At 40.6% G+C, this 14,560-nt stretch overlaps 1 protein-coding gene across 2 annotated transcripts in view; it reads right to left on the bottom strand.

Moving 5' to 3' along the window:
* The window catches only part of lmnb1 (lamin B1), a 48,492-nt gene that overhangs the window by 18,543 nt on the left and 15,389 nt on the right, over window positions 1-14,560 (bottom strand). Inside the window, exons 1-3 of one of the 2 annotated variants that reach the window (XM_041187033.1) lie at window positions 8,237-8,347; window positions 2,163-2,319; window positions 409-534 (exon numbers count right to left, since the gene is read on the bottom strand). In XM_041187033.1, coding sequence (XP_041042967.1) covers window positions 409-534; window positions 2,163-2,319; window positions 8,237-8,271 — 318 coding nt within the window. In that variant the 5' untranslated portion in view covers window positions 8,272-8,347. Of the gene's footprint in view, window positions 1-408; window positions 535-2,162; window positions 2,320-8,236; window positions 8,348-14,560 lie in introns of those variants that run through there. The other variant, XM_041187032.1, reaches the window with a different exon arrangement.

The raw sequence follows: 14,560 nt of genomic DNA, 5'->3' as shown, positions 1-14,560 counted from the left end.
AATTGCTGCTGATCTGGCCCTCAAAAGAAGTGGAATGATATTAAATCTCCCCATGATTTATCACTAGCTGTTTTTTTGTTCATATTTCAATCTCTACCTTTTCTTTGTGAGGAAGTATGTCCCAACCTTTACTTTGTTCTCTAATTTTTTTTTAAAAAGTGGATTATCAGTATTTCTCATTTCTTGGTGCTGTGTCAGTGAAAATTCTTTAATGTGATTGGCTAACCAGACAAGGTTGATGACATCACCGCAGCACAATGCTGGGAATTTCCATTAAATGCTACACGTCGGCACAGATCGCTAGTACCATCCATGCAGCTTTGAGGCCAGCTATGATTGCCGCCGCTTTGCTGCTAACTGCAAATTATGAATCAATAAACATCGAATTCCATTTAATTGCATTCTTACCTCCTCATATATATTTTTTCTAAACTCCAGTTCCTCTGTGAGGCTCTGACATCGATTCTCAAGATCGACTCGCAAGAGGGTCTCTTCTTCTAGCTGTTTCTTTACAGCTGCTAAGGAAACTTCCAGCTTCAAGAAAGAGGGATTTTAATTACATCATTTTCAAGAATTCAATTCTATCTTTAATATGAAAAGACGCTACTCATCCAGTCTATTCAAAAAATTGCGACATTATTAGATTTTAGGACCATATTTGTTATAATAGCATGGCGTCTGCAACATATGAACAGTGAAGACTTCTGGGGGTAAGAGTCATTCCTTCGGCAAGTTGCATTAGTAGAAACTTCTCCATGCGGAAAGTTATTAGAGCTTGGAGTGATTTATTACAGGCTGTTGCATCTTTCACAGGAGAACACAGAAAAAGACTAGACTATGGGGAAAAGAGTAGAGTAGCTGAATTAATTTTGGATTGCTCTAGTTAAAAACCTGAACAGACAGGTTGCATCAAATAACTCGCTTCTGTGCAGTAAACTTCCATGGTGAGGCATTCCCTATGCTTCCATTTCCTTTAATATTTAAAATTATGAGAAGGTTTTAATAGAATGGATACAGGGAGAGAATGTCGCCTCTTGTGAGGGAGAATATCACTAGGGGCCATCAATATAAGATAGTCACCAAGAATTTGGAAGAAACTTTACCCAAAGAATGGCAAGAAGGTGGAACTCATTACCAGAGGGTAATGAGATAATTGAAGCAAGTAATATTAGGTACATTTAAGAGAAAGCTAGACAGACATTTGAAGGAGAAGGGGTTACGATGGTAGATTTAGATGAGAAACGATGGGAGGACGCTCAAGTGAAGCAAAAACACTAGAATGAACTGGTTGGGCCAAATAGCCTATTTCTGTGCGATATACATCATGTAACCATATTTTAAATACAAAAGAATTTTATATTAAAGCATCATCTATCAGTTCACTAAACTTTCCTACCCTTTGATTAGTTCGTACAGATCAAGCTCATATGCATCTGATGAAATCCAAGGACAATCGTTTGCATCATGGTTGTTCAGCATTCTACATAGTTATCCTAGTAAAAGGATGATTTATCTTGGCAACCAATGTTTGTCTGATCAATTAAAGAAACACTCGGTTAAGGGACAGTTTAGAACAAACTGGAACCTGCGTAACAACAACTATGGTACTAGGTTTTCACTGAATATCTTTTAGAACAGTGGCATAGGTCATCTGACAGTAACATACAGCACAATTATTTTCAAATAAGACAAACTGTATAATGATTTACAAACAGTTAACCTGGGAGAAACCTGTTACCTTTTCATCTTGAGTAGTAGTAGTTTGTAATTATTTGGGGCGGGGCAGAGGACTGTACATGAGTGACAGCTGGAGGTGGGGATAGTGAGCCAGAAGGCAAGGAGTGCAGTGGGGTTACCACATGTGATGCAAAGTGGGCTGGCTATTGCTACTAGAGGGGAATGCAGGGATACCAAGTTAGAAAAGCTATTGCAGAAGAGCACTATAGGATATCTTATGAATACATAGAGTACTGGATAAAACATCCAGTGCTTTCCAAGTGAAGATGGAAAAGTATTTTAGACCTTTCCTAAGCCACAGTATCAAGATTAAAACAAGGAGAAAGGGAAGAAATGGCACCTCTCCAAACAAAATTTTGACGGAGAGAAAAACAGCAGCCTGGTAGAATTACAAGGACTTTTCAGTCCAACAGTCACAGTGCTACCTTTGAAAGACGAGCCTGCAAATCCTCAACTTCCTCCTCAAGGGCTTCCTTTCCTCCCAGTGCAGTGGCGAGGCTAGCCTCCTTGGAGTGAAGCGCAGTTTCAAGATCTTTAATGTGAAGTTGGGCCCCATGAAGATCAGATTCCTTCTTGTTGTAACTGTTAGAATACCAAAAAATAAATATTCAAACTTAAATTTCCTGCCAAGTTAACTAAGGTCGGATCTAGTGATTGCCCACAGATCTTAGAAACAGCAATTGGGCATCGAATGCAATAAGTTTTCCTTAAAGGATGGTGAAGTTAGTTATGATCAAATAAAGTCATACCACATGAAAAAAAAGGAAAAATTCAGCAGTAATGGCAACTTACAGTTCAAGAACCACTTTGCCTAGAATTACTCTACTCTTGGCTCTAATACAAAGAAAACGCCACATGCTTCAATTTGAGAGTACATTTTTAAATTCAATGATTTCCTTTTACTTTACAAAGCATTAAAAATTCATGTATTAGAGAGTTTCCTCAAGTTTCAACAAAAACGCATTTCCAAATAAGAGAATGGAAAGAAAAACACACAAAAGAGGAAGTACATTCTTAAAGGAGAATTAAAGTAACTTGAATGTGAAAGCCACGTCCTTTTAAGTTCACCATTTAGTACTAACTTAGCAAATAAAATCAATAGCACAAACAATCCAGTCTTTTGATCCTATAAGCCAAATCACAAACTCACAAGGCATACCAATTCCATAACGTGCAAGTATTAACCAAGAATTCAGTATTTGGAAATAGTCATATTTTAAAATACTACCTTAAAATATACCCAATACAACAGCTGCAAACAGAAGAGCTTTGTACATGGACCTAAACCAGATGCTTCAAAAAAAGGGATGAAAGATTCATGATGGAGACCAAATCCACAGACAATAATACAGATGATTGCGCCCACCAGTAACCCTCAACACTCCCCAAAGTGTATGCAGATTCAGTAGGGGTCATGCATTTTTTTTTTTAGTTTATTTGTGGGATGCAAGCATCATCACTGGCAAGGCCAGGATTTGATGCCGATAGCTAACTATCTTTGAGAAGATGGTGGTGGGCCACCTTTTTGAATTCCTGCACTCGCACGGATGTTAGGAAGGAAGCTCCAGGTTTTGACCTATTGACAGAGAAGGAATGACAATATAGTTCAGAGTCAGAATTAAGTTTGGCTTGGAGGGGAACTTGCAGATGTGTCTGCTGTCATTGTCCTTTAAGGTCAGAGGTATGGAAGGTTCTGTTAATGGACACCTGGCAAGTTGCTATAGAGCATTTTGTAGATGGTGCACATTTCTGCCATTGTATGCCAGGGAGTCAATGTTGAAGGTGGTGGATGAGACACTCAGACTGTTTTGTCCTGAATGGTGTCAAGCTTTGCTTTAAGTGTTGTGGGAGCTGCAGTCATCCAGGCAAGTGGAGAGTATTCCATCATACTCTTGACATGTGCCTTGAAAATGGGGAGTCAGGAGAGAAGTAACTTGCTGCAGAATTGTTACCTTCTGGCTACTGTAAACACAACATTCATATGGCTGACTCAGTCAAAGTTTCTGGCCAATGGTAACTCCCAGAAAGCTGACATTTGAGCTTCAGTGATTGTAATGCCATTGAATGTCATGGGGAGATGGTTAGATTCTCTCTTGTTGAAGATGGTCATTGCCTGGCACTTGTGTGGTATGAATGTTACTTCCCATTTGATGAAGTAGCTGAAGACGGTTGGGCCCAGGAAGCTACCCCGAGGAACTTCTACAGCGATATCCTAGAGTTGAGGCAAATTGGACCACAACAACTACAATCATCTTCCTTTGTGCCAAATATGATCCCAGCCAATGGAGAGTTTCCCCCTCTTCCCCACCCACCAATTCCTGCTGACTTCAATTTGCTAGGGCTCCTTGATGTCACATTCTGTCAAATGCTGCCTTGATGTCAAGGGCAATTACTCACCTCACCTCTGAATTTCAGCTCTTTCAATGTTTTAACCAAGGTTTTAATGATGTCTGGAGCAGTGTGGTCCTGGCAGAACCCTTCCGAAGCATCAGTAAGCAGGTTACTGTTGAGTGAGTAAGTGCCACTTGATAGCAATGTCAATGACATAGCTATCTACTGCTGGTTCTGGAGCTCAAGGCTTTAGTACCATAATGGGGTGTTGTCAGAGCTTTGCTCTATTGCGTACTGCTTCTATCTTTTGGCATGCACATGTTGAAGCTTCACCACATTTACACTTTATTTTTATGTATGCCTGGTGCTGCTCCTGGCACACACACCTGAACTCTTTATTAGATCAGAGTCGGACCCATGGCTTGATAGTAATGGCAGAATAAGGGATATGCAAAGCTGTGAGGCTACAGATTTAGGTTGAATACATCTGCTGAAGGCCCACACCATTTCATGGATGCCCAGTTTTGAGCTGCTAGATCTGTTCTGAACCTCCTTTAGCACAGTGGTAGTGCCACATAATACGAAGGAGGGTGTACTCAGCATGAAGGACGTTGTCACCACAGGACTGTGTAGTGGTCACTCCTACCAATACTGTGACGGGCAAGAAGTGTCAGCAATAGGTAGATTGATGAAGATGGGATCAAATAGGTTTTTCCCCCTCTTTGGGTTCCCTCACCACCTGATTCAGGCCCGTCTGGAAGATATGTCCCTCATTAGCATCATTTCTAAATGAGCTGACTGTGTATTGAGCTACTCATGATGATGGATAGTGAACCCCCCACCCCTGCCCTCCCCCCCTCCTAAGTACATCTTTTCCCTTGCTACCCTTAGTACTTCTTCCAAATAGAGTTCAACATGGAGGAGAGCCAATACATCATTTGAGGGAGGGCAATAGTTGGTATCAGCAGATTTCCTTGTCCATGATTGACCTGATGACATGATACTTCATGGAGGTCTGGGGTCAATGTGAAGGACTCCTTCCTGACTGTATACCCTTGTGTCACAACCTTCACTGTCCTGCCAGTGCAACAGGACATACCCAGTAGTAGCTGGATAGTGAGAGCATCTGGGACCTTACAGCCCATGTCAGGCTGTTGCTCAACTAGTCTGTGGGAAATCTCACAATTTTGGCACAATCCCCAGACGTTCATGAGGAGAATTTTACATAATCAACTGGGCAGGGTGTGCCATTGTTGTTTCCTGCACCTAGATCGATGCTGGGTGGCACACCCAGTGTGGTTCCTTCTCAACTTTTCTGTAATGAATTGCTACAACTGAGTGGTTTGCTAGGCCACTTTAGAAGGCAGTTAAGAGTCAACTACATTTCTGTGGGTCTGGAGTCACATGTAGGCCACACAGGGAACGAGGCATATTTATTTCCCCGAAGGTCTTTTGCATGGGTCAGTGTGCAGAAAAGCCATTGTAGCACTAATATTAGCAACCATCTGCCTCAAACCAAAAAAAAAAAGATTCAGCTAGCCAGCCAGCCACTTGTGGAAGTGATGAGTTTGTCCTGGCCCTTCCCCAACCCTTGGCAATGCTACATTCAGTTCTGCAACCTAAAAAAAATCAATCTCAGTATCAACTCTATTTTTTTTGCCCGTCAGTGGATTCCGAGTCAGGCAACAGACCCACATCCATGCTGGAAACCGCTATAACTCTTCTCTCATGCACAGGTTGCCACTATGTTGCATCCTCCATGAATAACACAAGCCAAAAATAAGTTCCACAAGAGTAATTTTGACTTTAGATTACTGTAAAATTTCAATTCACTCTCTTATGCATCACTCCCAACTTTCATTTAATGAAATTTTAAAGATGAAATTATCCAACCTCCTCCAAGCATTTATTGTAGGGAGCTCACAGAAATTATGTAGCTTAAAAGGCAAACAGGAACCTCCCAGAAAAATCTAAGATAAATCAAGAACCCCCCATTTACCTGTGGTTCTGCAAGGTTCCAACTAAAATTAAAAGGTATGAGAGCACTCCATAAAATGTGGTCAGTATGCAATGACCAGCTAGAAAGTGTTTAATTTCAGCATTAAAAGCACAAGTCATCTCACTCAAAATACTATTTTATTCCTACAATGTGGGTGTGTAATTAGTACAGAGAAAAAAGGTAGTGGGGTATAGGGCTTTGTTCTTGTTATGGAAGAATCTAAACTTAAAGTGAATACTGGTCTAGCCATCTCACTCAAATCACTTTTCTGAATGATTGGAAATGCCCATTTAGTTCTTATATAGATCAATTAAGATTTTGAAGCAAGGTATAGGAGCTTCATGTTGATTGACAATTCAAGTAAGGCTATGAAATTACAAATGCATATTAGGCTATATATTCCAACAACTTATGGTCAACTTCAACAATAAGATGTCAATTCTTGGGCATAATAGATTTTTCCTCAAATTTGCTGGAGCAGAATATGCTGCATCGCAGCTCAGCTGCATTTTAAAGTAGCGATGTCTAGTCTGAAAACAATTTCAATTTTCCCCAGGTTATTGCCAGCTGATTTTAGAGTGCCAAATCCATAAAATAACTGCTGAAATAAGGTCTCAAAATCAAACGTTGATCATCAAAACTCAGTAATTTGAGTTCCATGACATGAATAGCCTCGTAAGAATAGAAAAGTAAAGAGAAGAAAGTTAATGCCTCACAGGAAGAAACACCAGAACATTGGTTTGTTTGTACTGAATCTACCATTGCTGGTACTAACAGCATTTTAACAAGTCCAAGCGAATAGCACCCATTAAAACTTCTAATTCCCATGCTGTTGGATTCCAGTCAGCTTCTTAGAAATGAATGAGGACTGACAGAATGGCCAACTATTTTCCATTAGTAAAGATTTTTTTAAAAAGCAAACCACTTTCCATCAGTTGTGGTACCATCGTAGGTTAATGAGATATTCTGTTGTCATCTGACTGAATGTATATTTCCAAGCAGTACAGAATAGCCAAACAGGTTCTATAATCTGCAAGATATGGTTTGCGTGTTTTTTTTAAACCATACTAAAAACAGATTAACTGACAATGAATCTGCAATTATGATGGATACATTTTATCAGTGATGTGAGGCATATTGAACTATGAGCAGCAGTAATTATAATATTGTATTTTACCACCTCAAAAGTACAAAATTCAGAACGATTAACCACACTTCCTTCCTTATAATTTTAAAAAAACCTATTTAGTGATAGATTTAATGGACACATGGCAGTTTGTGGTCAACAGTTTTATAAATTCAAGTTGCTGCTGAAGAGGTAAACAAAGATAAAAGAATATCCTCAAAGTTAGGGGGTCACAGTTTAGGAATTTATGGGATTAAGCATCATAGAATTATTAAAAAGCTAGGTGGTAGAATGGGAGTGAATTAGCACACCCACCTTTGACACTCAAATTCAAAAATGGGTGGGTTCAAGTCGCCATTCTTAATAACTCAAGAATTTGTATGAAACAAATGGCATTTGGGCATTCTTATCCAGCAGTCAGGTAGGAACAGGGCTTAACAGCACAGAATAACCCATGATTCAGCATATTTAAGAGTCCAAAAGAGTGCAGTAGAAAAGTGAACATTTAAATTGCACAAGCATTTGAAAAGGGATAGAAAGTGAAATTTTGATCACTAAAAAGTATCTGCACCACATGATCCAGAATTAAAAACAATTAGGCAGCTAACTTCTTAAAAAGGACAGCTCCAAAAGAAAAAGAATTCACATACAAACACAAACAGTTGACTTATTTGATGGTTAAAATCTTTAGCAAGCGCTCAAAACAAATTTCAACAAGCTGTACTACTGAAGCCAGTCATTGCAAGTTGCCCAATAGCCTGTGTCATAAAAACAGAAAATGCTGGAAAAATTCAGCAGGTCTGACAGCATCTGGGGAGATGCCCTTCAGAAGGGTCATATAGACTCGAAATATTAACACTGTTTCTCTCTCCACATATGCTGTTAGACCTGTTGAGTTTTTCCAGCACTTCGTTTTGTTTCAAATTTCCAGCAGCCGCAGTATCTTGCTTTTAGTCTATGGGTCATGTTTTGCAAGAACCTTGCAGCAGTGCAGTATATTTCAATGCAATTCCCCCCTCAACGGTTTTCCCTAGGATACTCACCTATGTACAACTCGCTCCCAGCCTTTTTGCAACATTATTCCAAATGTAAATTAATGGAAATGAAAACTAACCATCCAGCCAAAGAACATTTAAAAACTGGTGGATCCAAATCAGCTTATCTATGAAACAAATCACTTCCTTCCTAGTTCTGCAACCAGCCTGTCCATCTAGCACTCTTGCACTGTCAGATTTGCCAATATAGGCAAACTAAAAATTGCCACTAAGAGGCCTGCGATCTCTGCAGCAGGGTTAGGTCTCAGGAATATGCAGTGAACACAATACAGTTTTAGAATAATTTCTATTTAACTGATCTGGTAATTTAACTAATTACATGCATTTATATAGCACTAGTAAAAGTTCAAGGCACTTTGCAGCAATATCAGACAAAATACATAGGGGGATATTACAACAGGTGACTCAAATGCTAAGGAGCATCTTACATGAGGAAAGGAACAGAGGTTTAGGGAGGGAATTCCAGAACATGGGACAAGGCAGCTTAAAGCACAGTCAGTCAATGGTGGACTGATTTGAATCAGGGGTGCACCAGAGCAGCACAGAGCTGGCTTGTAGGGCTAAAGAAGTTAGAGATAAGGAATGGGAAAGGTTACAGAGTTGAAAACAGAAAAAGGAGAATTTGGTCGAGATGGTGCAATGCTTGGTTTGCTCATTTTTGATTATGCCAAGTCTGAATCTTCCGTTGACATCACTAAGCCCTTTCCACTACAGCTAATTCTACAAGCTTACTTTCAATGTGCAGTATTATGCATTCATCTGTATTGTACTTCATCAGTCACTAACTCACTCATTTGTGTATTTTAATTAGCTTGTTTTGTAGGTCCCTAACTAGACTGGTTCTTCCCCCAGTTTATTGTCCTCTACTTAATTAATGTTTGGTTTCCAAAGTCATTAATCTAGATTAGGAACATTAACGACTTCAAACCACAATCCAAAGATAATCCATTCAGCAACTACCTGTCTGGATATTATTTTGCAGCAAGCACCTAATATTTTCTTTTAGCCAATTTTGTACCCACACCCAGGTTAAGGCTGCTATGCAATGTTGCTGGAATTCACAAGCAACTTTATTTAAGGAATTTTTTTTACTATCTACAACATGTGGTTTCCACTATACTATCTGGTTCACCAATGCCCTTCAGGGAAGAACTTTGCCATCCTTCTCCAGTCTGGCCTACATTTGACTTCCAACCCACAGCAACACAATGTGGTTGACACTCAATTGCACTCAAATGGGTTAGCAAGCCACCTTCGAACTTCAACCACTTCAAGGTGGTTTTCACTTCTAAAACCATATTAGCTTTTAAAGCATCACTCTCACACATAACAAATTTGGGAAATAGATTCTATTTTCCTCCTACCAGATACGATAAAAGGAGGAAGTATTCTCATATTTCCCAAGTGAATAATTAGATAAAGCAAACGCTTAATTGGTTATCAAGTTTTGCTTGTATCTTAAGAGTTCTTCCAACTGCCTGCTTACTATTAGTACTTAAAAAACAAAAATGATAAAAACAATCTGAAAACTTTGGTTCTTCTCTGGTTCATCTCGTCTAAAAGCCAGTTTAGCAACTCTGAGTGGCTCCAAATCATCTCAAAAATGCAGTTGCATGTTACTTCCAATAGTGAGCTTTCTGTACCACAAACTCAAATAATGCAGCCAGTAAAACCAGCCTAACACTACTAAATAAACAAAAATGCTGGAAACACTCAGCATCTGTGGAATGAGAAACAGAGCTAACTTTGCAAGTCAGTTATCTTTAATCGGAATAGACAGGGATTATGTAGTGGTCACTCCCATACCTAGTCATGGACACATGCAGCTGCGACAGGTGATTGGCCAGGACAAGGTCAAGTAGGTTTTTCCACTTGCTGGTGTTCTCACCACCTTCTGGCAGATACATCCTTCAGGGCTCAGTCCACTGGTGCTTTATTCTTTCATGGGATGCAGGCATCACTGGCAAGGCCAGCATTTGTTGCTAAACCCTAATTTCCCTTGAACTAAGTGACTTGCTGGACCTTTTAAGAGCCAACCACATTGTTGTGGGTCTAGAATCACATGTAGACCAGACCAGGTAAGGAAGGCAAATTTCAATTCCTAAAGGACGTTAATGAATCAAATGGGTTTTTATGTCAATAATAGTTGGCATTGTCAATACTGCTGAGATTAGATTTCAATTCCAGATTTATTAAATGAGTTTTGAATTCCACCAGCTCTCTTTGGGGGATTTGAACCCATGGCCCCAGAGCATTAGCCTTGGCCTCTGGATTACAAGCCCAGTGACAATATCACTGCGCCTTTTGTCTCCCTGTAAAAGAGACTACCGGGCCACTTCTGGTGATGTACACTGGAGTCCACCCCCCCCCCCACCCCCCCCGAGTACTTTGTTCTGCTCTCGTTACCCCCAGTGCCTGCTCAAAATGTTGTTCGGCATGGAGGTGCACTGATTCATTAACCCGAAGGGAGGACAGAAAATAATAAGTAGGCTTCCTTACACATGTTTGCCCTGATGCTAAGACTTCATGGGATCCAGAAACAGTGTTGGGAGCTCCCAGGGACAATTCATTCCAGCTGTAAGCCAGTACTTGTCCTGATGAACTGTGGGCTTATTTAAAATAATGGTGGAATCCTAACCCCAAGAAATGGAAATAGCAAAGTCAAAGAGAGGAAGAGTCAGGTATGGACCATGTGAAGATAAGGGAGGGGGAGGGCTGGAAGTTTGAAATTGTTGGTTTGGGGGTGGGGAGAGGGGGGAATTGTGCAATTCTTGCACTACACAGTCATGATGTAATGGAAAGGTTAGGGAGCAGTCTGGAGAAGAACAGGAACAAAAAAATCCTGCAAAAAAAAAAAAAAACAGGCATAGCCAGGACCCATGCAAGTTCCTATAGGGACACATTTTATTTGAAGGAAGTGAGTGGAGTTAAAGGACAAAAGGCAATCCTTCAATACAACAAACTCAGCCAACCAGGTGGTGGTGGCGGAGGATGAGGACTGATTGTAACTCTGTTCAAGGAAGAATGGAAAGCCCACCATCAATCATGTTAGGTGACAGAGGTGTAGAGGGGCTGGATATCCCAGATGATAAAGGAGACACCTGGGGTGAAGAAACTGCTAAAAGTAGTGGGGGGTGTCAGAAGATGGCTGTAGATGGGCAGAGACTGTACAAGGAGGGAAAAAAAGCTGAGATAAGAAAAAAGATTTTGCCTATTCTACCTGACTGAAAGTATGGGTCTACCAGGGCAGTCCTTTTTTTTTTGTGGATCTTGGAGGAGGTAGAAGCAAGCTGTGCAGGGTTGGTTGTGGGGGTTGCGGGGAAAACCATGAGGTTGAAGTTCGTGGCTGGAGGTGGGTGGTGACGACCTCCAGAGGTGAGAACAATGATGGTCTGGGAAATGATGATGGCAAGATGTTCAGTGGTCAGGTTCTGATGTGGGGGAGGTCGGCTGTGGTGTCAGAGTTGGTAGGCAGCCTCCACAAGATAAAAGATCTGTTTTACAAACAAAAATGCTGCCTGTCAACACTTCAAAAAATAAAATAAATATCAGGGTTGAACCTGAGAGAATAGAACTGCAAATTCAGAGGGAGATAGGTTAGAGGAGCAAAGGGAGCAGAGAAATTGAGGCAGCCAATATCAAACTGGCAGTTCTCCCCCCCACCCCAACCCCACAAAATAAGATTGGAGAAGGTTTAAGAGGCCAAAGGGAGCCAGGTACAACATGAATTCTGAAGACAAAATTACACTTGCATACCTCTGGACCAAAGAAATGGTTGCAGAAATGAAAGAACTCTGGGTTCTCAAAATTCATTGAGGTGGAGATTTAAGGGGATGAAGCCAAGATTTCTATTGAGCTTTTGAGCTCCTAAGTCTCTGAACTTTTCAAGGGCTGAGAGGGAAGGTCAGGGGGGATAGTAAAAACATGGCAAAATGACATATGGAAGGAGGGATGGGTTGAGAGGAGAAAAAAAAAAAGAGAAGTTCATTCTAGAGGGGTGTTACTATCCAATAGTTGAAACATAAGCGTCCTGGACACTGGATGAAGTGCAATTGCAGACTAAGACAACTCTAAAAGCAAGTGAGTCAGTCAGTCTGAAGGCGTGAGTGCATGCATGTGGCAGTGTCTGGTACTGAGCATCAATCTCAGGAAGTAGCATGAGCAGCGGTTTAAAGGACAGCAAATATGATGGAGATAGGTATGAGATAATAGGCGGGTGGATCAGTAACATGAAAGGGTGGAATTTTAATTAGAACCCATGTGGATAAGTTGTTGACACAAGAGATGGGACTGTGCATGATCAAACACAGGAAAGGAAACAGAAAGCAAATAAAAGTAAAGGTGAGACACAAACAGAAATCCCTTCAGACAGACAAAGTGGGCATTCCTGGAAGAGCAGCAGTGAATCAAACACTAATACAAAGTCAAAATACTGCAGATTCTGGAAATCTAAAATAAGCAAAAAAAAAATGAATACACCCAGCAGGTCAAGCAGCAACTATTAATATATTTTTTGCAAATTTAGAAATAGCAATCCAAGATCTGGATTCTGCTCCAGAAGGGTTTTAATATTCAAATTGGAATGAATATGATACTGGGAACGAGGGATGGGTTAAGAGGTACAGCAGATGCTGATTGGCAATGTCCAGATATTATGCCTGGTGTACCAGCCAATTAAGTTGCAGGAAAGAGAACACCAGTCATAACCTGCCCACAATTTCCAAGGTGGTACTTCCTGGACTATCACTGTGTGCCAGGATCAACTGCAACAATCAGTCCTCATTATTTCTGGGGGAAGTTAAAGCTTCACCAAAATGGTACTAATGTACAATGTTTGACTTTCACACAAGATAACATTGATGAATCAAATGTATAATTTGTTTCTTTCCTCAAAAATCACAGTTAGCTGTTAGCCCATCAGCATATTCCAGATTTTTAAACTCCTATGGAAAGAAAAAAAGGAGGAACTGACTATGCTTTCATGCACCAAAATGTTCATATTTTAGTAGATACTAAATAAGGAGAATGTAAGTCCTTTGGAAGTAGAAAGAATTTTCACTTGACCTTAGTGCTAACTATTGCAATATAATCTGGCTTCTCACCACCTACAACATTCCTTGCATACCACTGTGCATTATTCTCAGTATAGAACACATACAAGTCAAAATCAACACAATATTGAATAATTGCAGAATTACAATCCATACTCATATGGGAAATGTTGTGCTTGTAAAGTTCACAGTATCCTTTAGTGGCATTTGTACAATCTACAAGTTGGAAAGGTTTGTAAAGGAAAAATAAAGCTAACAGATACAATAGAACTAAGGCTTATTGCTTGTACTATTATTCACTGTATAAAGAAAAAATTAAATTTACTATCATTTCAAGCATGCTTCAGAGGCAATAATTTTATGTAGGTGAATGCAGCAGTCATTTTGCAGACAGCAAGATCCCTGAACGGCAGCAATGTATATTAACTGGCAATTGACAAGTGCTGATTGAGGGAGACAGTCGTACAGAACAGGAAAACTCCAGATGGAAACTGGATCCATTGTCAGTCCCTCAAAACAAGGATGACGTCAGCCAGGCTTCACTGTTGCTCAAGTGTCTCAACCAGCCAATCCTGCAGCCACAGGTCTTTGGGCAGAGAGGAGAAAAATTGCCCCGAAGGCGGCAAGTGAGCCAGGGTTCTGCTTTCTCTCCTTCCGCTTTCATCACTTCTGCAGAGTTTAAGCAGTCCCTTTCAGCTTGCTGGATGAGGCGCTACCAACATGGCATGGTTTGTGGCAAGTTCTTCTCATGCACTGTTCTTCTCATTCAATTTGTTCCCTTTTCAATCTGGCCTTCAGCTTGTCCTTAAAAACACAAAGTCCTCCTTGAGATCAGGTGCCATCCTTAAGTTGAGAGAAGAGGATCTGCTTCAGAAGATTGTCATGCAAATGCAGTGTCCAGAGCAGCAGAGCCAACTTTGTATACTCAGTTATGGTGGAGGAATTGGTTTTGGTGAGGATGCTGTAGGTACTTCACCAGTCCTCCACTTGATTTTGAGTATCCTGCAGAGACACCGCTGGTGGAAGTTCTCCAGCACTCAGCAGATCCTTTGGTAGCTGACCAAAGTCTCACTGCCATATAGAAGAGCGGTGACACCAACAGGGTTGTAGACAAAAGCCTTTGTCCTCTTATGCAGATCCCTGTTCCTGAAGACTCGGTTTACAAACTATTGGGAGGCTGCAGTGGCACAGCAGATTCTGTGCTGGATCTCTTAAATGGTGACCTTTTGAGAAAGGTAGCTGTTGAGACATGAGAAACGTT

Source organism: Carcharodon carcharias, chromosome 4 (genome assembly GCF_017639515.1).
Source record: "Carcharodon carcharias isolate sCarCar2 chromosome 4, sCarCar2.pri, whole genome shotgun sequence".
NCBI lineage: Eukaryota > Metazoa > Chordata > Chondrichthyes > Lamniformes > Lamnidae > Carcharodon > Carcharodon carcharias.
This window is presented reverse-complemented; position numbering and strand designations above follow the sequence as displayed.